The sequence below is a fragment of the Arabidopsis lyrata genome (assembly GCF_000004255.2).
Source record: "Arabidopsis lyrata subsp. lyrata unplaced genomic scaffold ARALYscaffold_5, whole genome shotgun sequence".
In the NCBI taxonomy this organism is placed as follows: domain Eukaryota; kingdom Viridiplantae; phylum Streptophyta; class Magnoliopsida; order Brassicales; family Brassicaceae; genus Arabidopsis; species Arabidopsis lyrata.
In genome coordinates this window covers 10431261-10443261 of record NW_003302551.1, presented here as the reverse complement: position 1 = coordinate 10443261, position 12001 = coordinate 10431261, and the positions used below count along the sequence as shown (strand labels likewise).

General features: G+C 31.2%; 2 protein-coding genes across 2 annotated transcripts; one reads left to right on the top strand and one right to left on the bottom strand.

Annotated features, from left to right (window-relative positions):
* Positions 1–6398: 6398 nt before the first annotated feature.
* On the top strand, positions 6399–8179 carry LOC9311694 (calmodulin-7). Its single transcript, XM_021024651.1, has 2 exons — positions 6399–6565; positions 7544–8179. The coding sequence occupies exons 1-2, from the start codon at positions 6490–6492 to the stop codon at positions 7915–7917; spliced, it is 450 nt and encodes a 149-aa protein (XP_020880310.1). The 5' UTR covers positions 6399–6489; the 3' UTR covers positions 7918–8179.
* A 1110-nt stretch (positions 8180–9289) lies between these two features.
* Positions 9290–11248, bottom strand: LOC9311693 (glutathione S-transferase U27). The gene is made up of 2 exons (XM_002875579.2): positions 10766–11248; positions 9290–9804 (listed from the first exon to the last, which is right to left on the bottom strand). Exons 1-2 carry the CDS (start codon positions 11090–11092, stop codon positions 9448–9450), a joined length of 684 nt encoding a protein of 227 aa, XP_002875625.1. The 5' UTR covers positions 11093–11248; the 3' UTR covers positions 9290–9447.
* Between the last annotated feature and the right edge of the window lie 753 nt (positions 11249–12001).

Here is a 12001-nt window from a genome sequence, read left to right as displayed (position 1 = left end):
AATTAATTTAATTAAATTATAAAACGAAAATCTGTTATTTTTTTTTTAAATGACCAATCAAAATGAACATATAAGATTTGATATCTAACTTACCATATTAATTTGTTATTAATCATTAAACTTCACCTCTCATCTTTATATGATTATATTTATATGAAACAAATAAATCATCATATCATCTACATAATAAAAAAAAAGTAATTTTTTTTCTGCATATGCCAAGATTTGAATTTTTAAAAACGCATATAAATTGTTCAATCTATAAAGGAAACAATTAAACGGGTCAAAAATTCAGACTTGAGTAATATATTTCTTTTAGAAAAAAATAAATTCAACAAAAATTCCGACTGAGCAATGGGTCAGAATTTGAATATTTATATTCGATTTCATACATTTATTTTTTTGAAATGTATAATTTTATATACTACAATAAAAAAATTAAATATTTTAATTTGCATCATTTAAAATAAGTTTTACTTGATATTTTTAGAGAATATCATCAATACATAATAGTTCAAAAAGTTAAAAATTATAAATACTCTAATTTGATTATTTTTAAAAATATTTATAATAGGTAGCGGGTTAAATATAATATATTATATGATGAAATGAGTTTTGATCCTTATAACTATTTGAATAGTTATATTTAATTTCATATAATTTGTTTTTTGAAATTCATAATTTTTAGAAACTACAAAAAAAATTTAAAGATTTTAATTTGGAATATTTAAAAATAGTGTAGAACATTTAAATATGGTTTGAGACCTCTAAATATTTGAAAATTTGATTCCGCAAGCAATTTTAGAATTAACGAATAATAGATTGTGCACGCAATATTTTAAAATGAAATATTGAGATTCTAAAATAAAAATATAGACTCCACGCATAGGTTGATTTTGGTATTATTATATACTAAATATATGTTTATAACATATTCGATTATGCGAATAATTGGTAAATTCCGTAGTTATAAATCTCAAACAAATTCTGTAATTAGATTAGCTCAAACAAATCTCAATTTCAACAACCAAAGAATTATAAATTGAAAAGGAATTTTCTCAATTAATTCAAAATAATAGCTAATTTTCTTAATTAGTTCAAAATAATCTATGTTTGATATGCGATTCATTTATGATATTTTTATTTTTGATCTAACTGAAATATATGCAATCCTATTTTGTGGTTGTTAACATAAATTAACTCATTGTTCAAAAAATATTTCTTTTTTAAAAAATAAAATTATTTTCCGTTTTCATATCTTAAAAAAACAAATTATCCAACACACCAAAAAAAAAAAACAAATTATCCACAATTGAGTATTATAGAAAAAAATCTATATTTATTCTAATTCTAATATTGTATATAGGGACTGACAAAAAAATTAATATTTTTCACTTACTATTATAATATATTAAAACTTAGTTCTAATATATATATTATATAAATTTTGTAATAAATAAAATTCAACCCGTACTTTAGTACGGGTGATGATCTAGTTTAATATTAAATGTCACTCACATTTGTTAAAAAAAAGGGAAAAAAATACTACCACCACATTTAAAATAGTGAATTTACGTTTAATTATCATCTGCACCATTAAACATTTATATAGTTAAGAATAAATATTTCAATCAAATATGTGGAATTTATCTAGTTAAGAATAACTACATGTGAATATGTGATGATGATGACGATCCTTTTGATATCTCACTAAACATTTGTTGCGTCAAGTGATTTCATTGGTTTTAGCTTCGTTTTTAAGAAGAAAGGTCTCAATAATGATACATGGAAAAAAATAATTGTTGTTGGAAATATATCCAAAAGATTTATATTTAGAGAAATTTATAAGTATAAAACTTCCACTAAGTTACGAAGTCCCCATTCCCCAAGCTATGGTGTTACAAGACAGATCTGATATTGTAATCTAGATAAGTTAAAAATCTAGTTATTTGCCAATTGTGTTTGCAAGAAAACACATGGAAACCGGAGCCTCTAGCTCTGGTGGTAAAGGACCTTCAGCTGAGGTACCCGCCATCACGAATTCGAACCCCGGCTACTGCGGTATTCATATGCGGGCTACAGCGTCCAGGAGCCGACGTGGAGTGCCATTTGGCCAACCACGTGGCTAGTCTGATGCGAACCGATAGTCTAACACGTGGACCCCTGCTCTGCCGGATATCCGATAGCTAACACGTGGACCCCTGCCATGTCGGGAAGCGTTGGGATACCTGGGTTATCAAAAAAAAAAAAAAACACATGGAATTATTTAGGTATTTCCAAGAAAGAGGTTGTATAATCATCTAATTAATATTTATCTTGTTAAGAATACTTGGAAATAAATCTTTGTTGTTGGAAATCCAAAATATTTAAATTTAGGAGAATTTCTATATATAAAAAAATGTGTAATCTAGTTAAGGAAAAAAACATTAATTCCACTGCGATATAAACCCACTTGGTCTTATTAATCGATATAGGTTGACGCTAGCTGTCGTTGAACATATAAATCACTAGGTTTAATGATCAATTATCATAGATGCAAAGTCTTCCATCTTGTAAAACAAAACACAATTGCAATTAGAACTACTTTTTCCTATAATTACACCAAGTTCTACGTGTATGTATATATGCTATATTATGTAGAACAAAGTCCATCAAAACACAAATAAGATATTATGGATTTCAATCTATCATAAGATAGAATCACTATAAGTCTTCAATCTATCGTACGAGTTTAAATCTTCCACCATCTTAGTTGGTTAAGTTTCGCAAGATAAGTTGATGAACCGATAAAATGGCATTTTTCTCTTATGCATAGAGCTTCCCTGCTTGCACAATTGGTGGGATTGCTTTCTTCTCTTGTCGGCAAGGGGCAAACATTTGAGCAGACTGAGCTGTTGCGGTTGGTATACCTCACATCCATACATCTAACGAAACATATCAGTCCAAACTAAGATATGCTATATATGTATAAATCCAACAAATGTTTAGTTCAACCTTAAAATACTTGTGAGAGACTTCGAGTCTTACAAGGTATCAAGAGCGAAAGGAGGAAGAGAGATATTGGTTGTGGTGTCATTTTTTATGACTTGAGTATAATATCAAAAATAAGTCTCCTTAACCTTTGAAATATATAGTGTTTATTTGAAATTTTTGAATTTGATTTTAATATTATTTTTAAGTTAATCGCTTGTAATTTTTAGATTTTCACATTAAATAAGAAATATATCTCATATCCAAGTACTATATGTGACACAACAAATATTACAAAGACAAATTTTCCAAAGTATTGTCAAATAAAATACCCACACTTCGTTGCATCCCTTCATTTTTAAGTTTTGTATTTTCATTAATTTATCTATTTCAAAAAAAATATTTAAAACAAAAATAAAAGAAAAAAAAAATTAATCATATTTTCTTTGTTGTCTCATTTATTATAAAAAACAGAAAGCAAGCAAGAAACATACTGTTAAGGATATAGAGGAATCAGACTTCATTACCTCGATATCCTCTTACCTTATTTAACAAACATTCTATATTAGCTTCAACCTAGAAGTCTCTGTACTTTGTATATAAACAGAGCATTGTAAGTCTTTGAAAAACATGTGAAATAAACATTATTTACATGGTATCAAGAGCCATATAATTTTTTTTCTGCGCCGCCCCACCTTTCTCCTTTTTCTTCTTTCTCTTCTATCAGATCTCAGATCTCTGCAACTCTCTTCTTCCAAATCTCATCTCTACTTACTATGGCCACTGCTGCTGAAACCGTTGACACCACACAACCTCTCTCCTTAATGTCAACAACTCAACATGATGAATATCACAAAGCTCACCTCTGTCAACTACATCACTTGGAGCGTTCAAGTGCACTCTCTTCTCGATGGTTATGACCTTGCTGGGTACCTTGATGGATCGTCAGTTCCACCGGATCAACAAATCACTGTCAACGACCAGCCAACCACAAATCCAGCCTATACCAAGTGGAGACGCCAAGATAAGCTCATTTACAGTGGACTTATTGGTACTCTCTCATCATCAGCTCAATCCCTAGTCTCAAAATCCAAGTTATCTGCCGATCTGTGGAAAACAATATCCAAAACATATGCCAATCCAAGCTGGGGTCACATTCAACAACTTCGGATCCAATTGAAGCACTACTCGAAAGGTGAAAAATATATCGACGTCTATATGCAAGGTCTGACAACTCGCTTTGACCAGTTAGCCCTTCTTGGCAAACCGGTTGAACATGAGGTTCAAATTGAGTACAATCGGTTGAACATGAGACCGGTTAGAACTTTTATATATAATAAATAATCGTTAAATTTCTACAATTAATTACTACTTTAAAAAACAAATCACGGGACGGGTTAAGAAATTACAGGGCGTGTTATATTTCGGAACGAGGTTATATGGTGGACGAGTTTGAATCAATATTTATAAAATTTTAAAATATCATTAACATACCGCTTTAATACAGATTAAATCTTTATTTTATTAAAATATATATGTCTTAGAGAATGATTTGTAAATTTTTATATAGAATAAATAATCATTAAATTTTAAAATCATTACTGTTAGAAAATAAATCATGAGACGGATTAAAAAATTACGGGACGGGTTATATTTCGGAACGCCTTTATATGGCGGACGGGTTTGAATCAATATTTATAAAAATTTTAAATATCATTAACATGCCGCTTTAATACGGATTAAATCCTCAGCTTATTAACAATTGTCCCGTAGACTCGTGATATACCGTTACTTAATAACAATTGTAAACTATAAAATATATAAAGAGATATAATTTGCAAAATTTTATATATACTAACTTAAAAAAAATCATCCCGCGGTGTACCGCGGTTTAAAATCTAGTTGCATGATATAGAATTAGCAAAAAAAAACCATAAATCTGTATTCTCTCTCGAACAATATAAATAATAAGAGGATTGAGATATCCACCTCAAAACACCAATCTTAATGCGAACAAGATAAGTATGGCCATGATTGCGTTGATTTGGACATTCACAAGACTAATTATGGTTTGCTTTCAATGGTATACTAATGTTTCTTGTCCAACTATTTTCTTTCTTGTGTTATATTTGAAATGTGATACAAAACTTAGAAAATAGAGAACGAATTTTATCAAATCGTGTAGACCAATGTTTGGACAATAAAATTTCAAAAGATTATATGCATATAAAATATGCAATATCTGGTTATACTTTAATGTATAAGCATACAAAGATATAAAAAAAAAGAAATAGTTAAAAATGCCCCTTTTTCAATACCCTTTTCAAAAATGTCCCCTTTGAGAGTCCATTTTTAAGTTTGCCCTCTTTTAATTTTTAATGACAATTTTACCCTTATTTGAAACAAAATTAGGTCCACAAAATACAAAATATTTTTTGGCGAGAAAAGTGATCCCGCAATTTTCCCGCCAAAACACTTGTAAAAACCTTTAAAATACCTTGTAAAATTTTCCCGTAAAAATTTTTCCCGCCAAAAATTTTTTTTTGCGGGAAAAGTGATTCCGCAATTTTTTTGGCGAAATTTTTTTGGCGGTAAAAATTTACAAGGTATTTTAAAGGTTTTACAAAGTATTTACAAGTGTTTTGTAAGGTTTTACAATGTATTTTAAAAGGTTTTACAAGGTACTTATAAGGTTTTATAAGGTATTTATAACTTGTAAAACCTTATAAAAAACTTGTAAAACCTTATAAAATACCTTGTAAAATCTTATAAATACCTTATAAATACGTTGTAAAACCTTTTAAAATACATTGTAAAACCTTATAAATACCCTGTAAAAACCCTTTAAAATACCTTGTAAATTTTTCCCGCCAAAAAAATTGCGGAATCACTTTTCCCGCAAAAAAAATTTTTTGGCGGGAAAAAATTTTACAAGGTATTTTAAAGGTTTTTACAAGTGTTTTGGCGGGAAAAATTGCGGGATCACTTTTCCCGCCAAAAAATATTTTGTATTTTGTGGACCTTATTTTGTTATATTTCCTTATATATTTGTGATATCTTTTATTAAAAGAAGGGTAATTTAGTCATTTGGTACATAAAAAAATGTATTTTTAAAAATGGACAGGCAAAGGGGGCATTTTTGAAAAAGGGTATTAAAAAATGGGCATTTTTGTGAGTCTCCAAAACAAAAATCATATCAAAATGAAAAATCGAGTCCGGCTTTACGATTATTAAAATTAGAAAGTTCATAATATGGACACAAGTAGTTAATAGATTAGCCTAAATTAGTAAAATTAAGTTGCAAAACTAAAAAAAAAAAAAACAAATTTCTCACAAAACAAAACTAGAAATTAAAAAGACGTTTTGGAGGGCAAAATTGTCAATTTAAGTATTATCTACCTGTAGCTGGGGAGATCTTATTTTATAAAGAAGAACATTCACTCTCACGCGCTTCAACTTTCTCAGAAACAAGAAAAATTCACAGCAAAATTTTCTCGAGAAAATCCGAAGCAAAAAAAAATGGCGGATCAGCTTACCGATGACCAGATCTCCGAGTTCAAGGAAGCTTTCAGCCTATTCGACAAAGACGGAGATGGTCTCTTCTTCTTCCCTGCTCTCAGATCTCTTCCTCTTCTCGTTTTTTTTTGGAGAGATCGTGATTTTCTGCACATTTCGTTTGTTGTTTCATGTGATTGAAGAACGATCTCGTTTTGATTCGTTCAGTATTTTCTTGCTCACATCTCGATAGTGTTTAGGGTTGATTTGGCTTCTATAGAAGGATCTATAGAATATATAGAATCTCCTTTAGTATATTTGTTGATGATTACTAAGATTTGTAGTTATGGAAACTAGTTTAATTAGGTTAAACATTATTAGATCCTTGTATAATTGCAATTATCAGTTTAAATCGTACAATGGAACAGTGAAGATCATTTTTCTTGTTGTTTCTCTGTGATTTGCTTTGATTCTGGACCAATCCTGTGATTTAATCATGCGGATTTGTATCACAAAATGTAGATAGATCTGCAGATGTTTCAACCCAAAATCTAAAAACGAAATTTCGTTTATTCTGTGATGTTGCCAAATGGAAAATAGAGAAAGAAGTTGATAATATCATCTCCGTTGTTCTGCTTTGTATCAGTCGAGAACTTGCGAATTTCTTAGCACCGGGTGCATCTTGTGATGCTTATTGGCCAAACTATCATATTTAGAACATTGTGCATCTCCTGGCCTTTGATTAGAAAGAGGTTTTAAAGGTTTCTTGATGGATTGTATGCAAGAAGTGTCTTTGTTAACTTGGTAGAGGTTTCCCGAAGAATCAGTTTTACTTGTCGTATCTTCGTCCTTTTAACCGAAATATACTATGATTGGGGTTAGTAGTGTAAGAGTATTTTACAAAGAGCATTTTGAGTTGTGCTTTTATTTGAAAACTTGACCTATTACTTGTGTCAAGATATTTGGTTTCTTCATCTTCCTGATCTTGTTGCCAATATTAGAGTTCACAAACTTATGTATGCTCGGAACTCTTGCATTATAAAATCTGAAGTTGTGTCCAATTTTGGTTTGGTTGCAGGTTGCATCACTACAAAGGAGCTTGGGACTGTGATGAGATCACTTGGGCAGAACCCAACAGAAGCTGAGCTTCAGGACATGATCAACGAAGTAGATGCAGATGGGAACGGGACAATAGATTTCCCGGAGTTCCTGAACCTAATGGCACGTAAGATGAAAGACACAGATTCAGAGGAGGAACTTAAGGAAGCCTTCAGGGTTTTTGACAAGGACCAGAATGGTTTCATCTCGGCAGCTGAGCTTCGTCACGTGATGACAAATCTTGGGGAGAAGCTGACGGATGAGGAAGTCGATGAGATGATCCGAGAGGCTGATGTCGATGGTGATGGTCAGATCAACTATGAGGAGTTCGTCAAAGTCATGATGGCAAAGTGAGAATCTTCTTATCCCTCGAAATCCCAAGTCTGTTTATTTATTTCCGTCTTTAAACTGAGAAAAGTAATTTATTGAACCAAAAGAAACAGAGAGATTTGCTTCGTTGTTTGTTTTGTTGGTCGTAATTTTTTGGTAACGTTGCTTCTTCTTTATTTGATTGCTTCTTCCTTCATCTTCGGTTTTGTTATGTCCGTGAAGTTTGAACTCAAAGTTTGCTTTAGTCTCTTGACCATTTGATATTATTATTCTCTCTTTTCTTTTATATTTCGTGTTCATTGTGAAATGACTAATTGTCTTTATTTGGAAACTGAAATTATAGTGAAAAAAAAATAGCTTACAAGTTGCAAACGTGAACTGTAATTGTTTAAAATTTAGTGTCTTTGCAAGAACAATAGTAGAAGTTCTTGAATGATGAAAAGGTCTAACGAAAATTTAACGAAAAAATGATTTTCCCCAAAAACCACTTCAAGTAAATTTACCACTCAACAGAACAGAGAAAGAGGAAAATAATTTTGTCTTTTCCAAATAAAAATACTTTTTTTTCCAGCTAAACACATTTTTTCGTTTTAATAATGTCTTTTTTTTTTTGGGGGTCTATTTCAATCGCCCACTAAAGGCCCAAGGGTATGGTTGATAAGGCTGTTAAAAAGGTTGTGGGCTTTCACAGCTCTAGTATTTGTATCAACTATACTAATAGTACCCTAAGTTTTATTTTCTTAGAAAATTATTCTATACAATCATACTTTTTAGAGTAATAATTAAGACTCTTTTTCTGCAATCACTTGATATAGTCAAAAGTCCTCCATAAAATGGAAGTATAATAGGGTTGAATTATTATTATTTTTTTGGCGACGAACTAAAGAAACAGAACAAAATTGGCATTGTCCAATTCATCTCATCTCTAAACCCAAAGAAAAGAAGAAACCAACAACTCTTTTTTTTTTTTTTTTTATTGTTTCTTGTTCTCAGTCATGTTTGGGAATGCGCAAGTAAAATGCTAAAGAAGAGGAAGAAAAAGAAGAAGAAAAAGAAAAAGAAGAAGACCGAAAATGCAAAAAAGAATGAGAAAGAAATGATCCAGCTTAAACCCGCAAAGCCCGAGTCGCATCGCGTTCCTAGCCGTTTGAATCTCCTCTGCCATCGCTCTCATTCTTGCTCAATTCTATAGCTCACTGTCCTTTCAATAACTAAGAGGGAGAAGGGAGAAGGTAATAGTAGAGAACTTGTATATATCCAGGGATTAACCTTATATATAGGCTACATAATGAGCATAAAGAAAAGATTGGTACTAACGATTATGTACTTGGATTCAAACCATTTAGTTTAGTCTCATGAAAGAACAAATTAAGCTACCAAGTTAATATATATAAAATTATAAAAATAACTTAAAGTTAAATAGTTATAATGTCTGGTCGGGAAGTTGTATTAAGAACAACATGCAAACACATTTTATTTTCAATTAAAATATCAAATGAAACATAACTTTTCACGCCAACCACTTCACATAAATATAGCGTACGATTTGGAGAATCAATAACCATAGAAGAACTCATGGACCTTTATGATCTGAGTGACTCGATCAAAAATCTTTAGCGGGTCAGGTAAAGATTTCGAGATAGCGGGTCGGGTTAAGCATTTACGGATCCAGTCCATTAGCTTGGGAGTGTGATCCTCGACACTAAAACCACCAATCGTCTCCCACGTGTGGAACCAAGGGTAGTAGGAGATGAGGACCAAGTCCACCATCGAAACGTTGTCGTTTCCTCCGAAGTAGACCTTATCTCCAAGCTCTCTTTCTAACACTTTTAAGATCTCTATGAACTCTTGTTTCGCTTCTTCTTGTTCTTTGCCCCTCTTTGTCCATGTTCTTCTTCCAGCGTCAAAAACCTGTTTTTATTTATTTATATATATTAATCACAAAGACATTGAACTTTTAGTCTCTCCTTTCGTTGAACTTTTTATATACACACCATAACATTTAATATTATGAAGTATATAGTAGATCGTATTTGTTATTTTTAAGTATCAAGAAGAAGTTACACAAACCAAAAAAATAATGTTAACAGAAAATTTCTTATGCTATTCCCCCATGTTAAATTTACTACCAACAAAGAAATTACACTTCGCTAAAAATTCCTTATCTTTTGTATATCTCGTGTTATTCTCATAGTTCAATTTTGACCAAAACGTTAAATTTTTGGACGATACTAGTTTCAACCACACATAAATCTAGTAATTAGATGACCATGTAGTACTAGCCCTGAGACCAAATTATCCGGGATCCGGGATCCGATCCGGAATCCGCTCCGAAAAATAGGATATCCGGGTGGGACGGATCCGAATCCGAATAATGAAAAGCGGATCCGACCGGATCCGGATAATAGAAAAATTAAAGCCGGATATCCGGATCCAGAATATTTTATATTATAATAATATTTTTAAACATTTTATTACTATTATTTAAATTTTATTAATAATTTTTATTATCTTTTATATAATAATAATACTTTTAATAATATTTTTAATTATTTATGTTAAATTATTTGTTTTTTAATATTTTTCTTTAATTTTATATTAATAAAAAAAAATTATATAAAGAAATCCGGATCCGAATATCCGCCGGATATCCGGCTATTTTTACGGATATCCTAAATTCGGATTTCCGGGTGGAGCGGATCCGGATCAGAATATCCGCCGGATATCTGGGTGGAGCGGATCCGGATCCGGATAATGAAAAGTCGGATCCGGTTATCCTAAAAAAGCCGGATATGCGGATCCGGCCCACCTACTACTCAAATAATTAAAAAAGTGTTGTAGTGCCTAAATAATTCAGAAAGTATAGTAGTACCTTTTTGTCAATCAAATCAGCCCAAAATCTACACTGTGAGTTCTGATATGGATCAGAAGGTAGTAGACGGAGAGTCTTATCGTCTTTCCAGACCTCATCGATATATTCGACTATGATATTGGACTCGCATACAGGTTTACCGTTGTGGATGAGAACCGGGATTTTCTTGTGAACGGGGTTGCTTTGGAGCAATAGATCAGTCTTCTGACCAAACACATCTTCTTCCTTATACTCGAACTTGATCTTTTTCTCCTCTAACGCCATGATCACTCTTGCTCCGAACATGCTTGGCCAGAAGTTCAACACCACCACTTCTTCTTCTGACATTTTTTTTTGTTTGACCTTCTTCTTTTTCACCTTTTTTTTGGGGGGTTTTCAATGACTTTTCTTTTGGTGAAGTGTACTTGGTGGAGATCATCAAGCCCTTTGATGGCTTAACTTATAGAGGCAGTTGACAGAAAAAAAAGAAAAAAAAAATCATATAGAGGGTCTTTTTTAATAATTTCCGGAATTGAAACACTCAATAATGATTTTTATTTAAATTTTTTTTAATTTTTTTTTAGTGATGGGAAGTAAAGTCCTATCACTAAACTTGGTTCATTAAATAGATAAACCATAAAGAAGACAACGAACATAGAGACATTCATATCAATATCATATTAATCCAATAGATAACTTCGTTTGATACGTCATGATTTGCAAGTGGTTCTCTCTTTTCTTTTCTGTTTTTAACAGTAAGTGACTTGTCCACTTATAATCGGCAGTATATGAAAGAAAAAGCAATATTTTAAAGACATATATACGCAAATATGTTGTTGATTAACAATGTTGCAAGTGAAATTTGGAAAGATTATTGAACTGCTAAACTTCAGAAATAAATCAAGTAATGTTTTTTTTTTCATTACTGTTTATCATAATGATTAATATATCATAAATTTCAAAAAAAAAAAAAAATTTTTGTCCTTTTTAACATAAAGAACATGTTTTTAACATAAAAAGAGTTCTTGGTTTGCTCAACAAGCACATACTCTGCTATAGTAACAACAACAAAAAGAAAACTTCCAAATTAATTATTTTTTTACTTAAATCATTTACTTGCGTTTGGCTGCATATAGGACTCGTATAATAGGAGAGTCTTTAAAATAATACAGTATATTTTAATGCTGCTAACCAACTATATATTAATTTTTAATAGACTTTTAAATGACACCAGGAAGAAACATACATATGCTACTA